Source organism: Pterocles gutturalis, unplaced genomic scaffold (genome assembly GCF_000699245.1).
Source record: "Pterocles gutturalis isolate BGI_N339 unplaced genomic scaffold, ASM69924v1 scaffold44830, whole genome shotgun sequence".
NCBI classification, from domain to species: domain Eukaryota; kingdom Metazoa; phylum Chordata; class Aves; order Pterocliformes; family Pteroclidae; genus Pterocles; species Pterocles gutturalis.
In genome coordinates, this window is record NW_010139843.1 from 1 (window position 1) to 1819 (window position 1819).

General features: G+C 45.1%; 1 protein-coding gene across 1 annotated transcript in view; it reads left to right on the plus strand.

Annotated features, from left to right (window-relative positions):
• Positions 1-50: 50 nt before the first annotated feature.
• Positions 51-1819, plus strand: part of CAV2 (caveolin 2) — a gene marked incomplete at its 5' end in the record, with an annotated part of 8052 nt that continues 6283 nt past the window's right edge. Inside the window, one exon of the mRNA XM_010083454.1 lies at positions 51-238. Within this exon, the coding sequence (XP_010081756.1) occupies positions 51-238 (188 nt within the window). The remainder of the gene's footprint in view (positions 239-1819) is intronic.

Consider the following 1819-nt stretch of genomic DNA (forward strand, 5'->3'; position numbering starts at 1 on the left):
CCCTCCTCCCGGCTCCGTCCGCGTAACAGCAGAGCCGCTTCTGGTTGCAGCTGGGGTTCGAGGATGTGATCGCGGAGCCTGAGCTGACCCACTCCTTCGACAAAGTGTGGATCTGCAGCCACGCGCTGTTCGAGCTCAGCAAGTATCTGATCTACAAGTTCCTGACCCTGGTCCTGGCCGTCCCGCTGGCCCTGGTTGTGGGCATCGTCTTTGCCGTACTCAGCTGTTTGCACATCTGGTAAGCGCGTTGTGTCGCTCGTCGGTGCTTGGGCTTTTTAGGCAGCTCAGCAGAAGTCTTCTGTAGCGGCAGTGCCTAACTGTTGGTCACTGTCCTTACTACCGGTAGTTAGAATAACTTACATCATCTGCTTTATTTTTAAAGGGAGAAAAATGGAAACAATGCTTTCTCTGTGATTCAGTGACCTGCCTTGCTTTTGCTAGCCATCTGTCATGTCTATGTAAGCTCCTTGGGGCAGAGAGCCTGCTTTACCATTTCTATGGCACCTACTGCAATGCATTCCAGCCTCTGCTGGCTTCAGGAGTAATAATAATAATTGCTTGAAACTGGTTGTTAAATCATGTGTATTTGAAATGAAACACCTGGGCAGAAGTATTACTTACACCTGACACCTTCTCAGTACCGTTACCGCTTTCATTTTTTTTCCTCACAGACTGAAGAAAACTTTTGAGGGCCCAGCTCACTCTTTCTTTGCTACTGCCACAAAATCTACTGTCACTGCCTTGCATCTGGTACATGGCCACCTCTGGGTGCAGTGCCCCAAAGCACTTCCACCTAAGCAAAGAACCCCTGCTCAGCTCAGGAAAGCTGCTTCTGACCATGACCCAGGTTCACAGGCAAATTCAGGAGCCCTCTGAGTCACAGCAGACCTGGTGTACTTGAAACACAATATACTGGCAAAATATCAGGGAAGAGTATCTTGAGACCAGAAAGGCAGATGATTGTGGAGAAGGAAGAAAGGCAAGAAAAAGAATGAGGTTGAGGAAAGAACTGAGAATCCATCAGCCAGCAGAGGAAGGGTTGAATGCAGATTATAAATGTTATTCCTACAAACCAGGATTTTCCATATACGTGGGTTTTGGGTAGTCTCGTTTGACTTGGGTAACACTGGAATCAAGAAGTTGTTAAGGAAAACAAAATACAGTGCAGAAACTCTGAAACCAACTCAAAGCAATAGGAATACATTGGTTATCTGAACCCGTGTTTGCAAACTTGTGGGTGCAGATTTCAGTTTTTGAAAGTGGAATGGAAATCTCGGTTGATAACATTGTCATGAGCCACTTCAAAAACTGATTGATTCAAATTTTGGTGCATAGAGGTTGCATAATATCCAAAGGAGTTGCAGTGTAGTTTAGAGCTGCCCATGTGCTACTTCTCTGGTGCTCAGATTGTTATGAACGCTGTGTACTTTGCCCAGACTTTTAGGTCTGTCATCTGTCACTGTGCTGTAGTGTACTGTGTGACTGCAAAAGGGTACAGTGGGCATATACATTTCCAGTAATGGAATATCAATGGAAGAATTCATCAATGCTGAGATTATTAAGACTGTAATACTTTTTTGTCCTTCAGAATGATCTTGTATTGGATTTCACAGCCTGAGTATATAGACATGAGTTTCACTGAACCAGGGCTGAGAGGTCAGTTACTATTTATGCGAGGAGTCCCTAGTGACTCTCTCAGGAACTGAGGGTTCTCAGTACATCTGAAAGAGGACTGTCTGAATGTGGCACTTGATTTGAAAAGTTTCCCTTGAATTTCTGTGAACACACTTGCTTCCCCAGCAACTAATTTTCTTTCCCT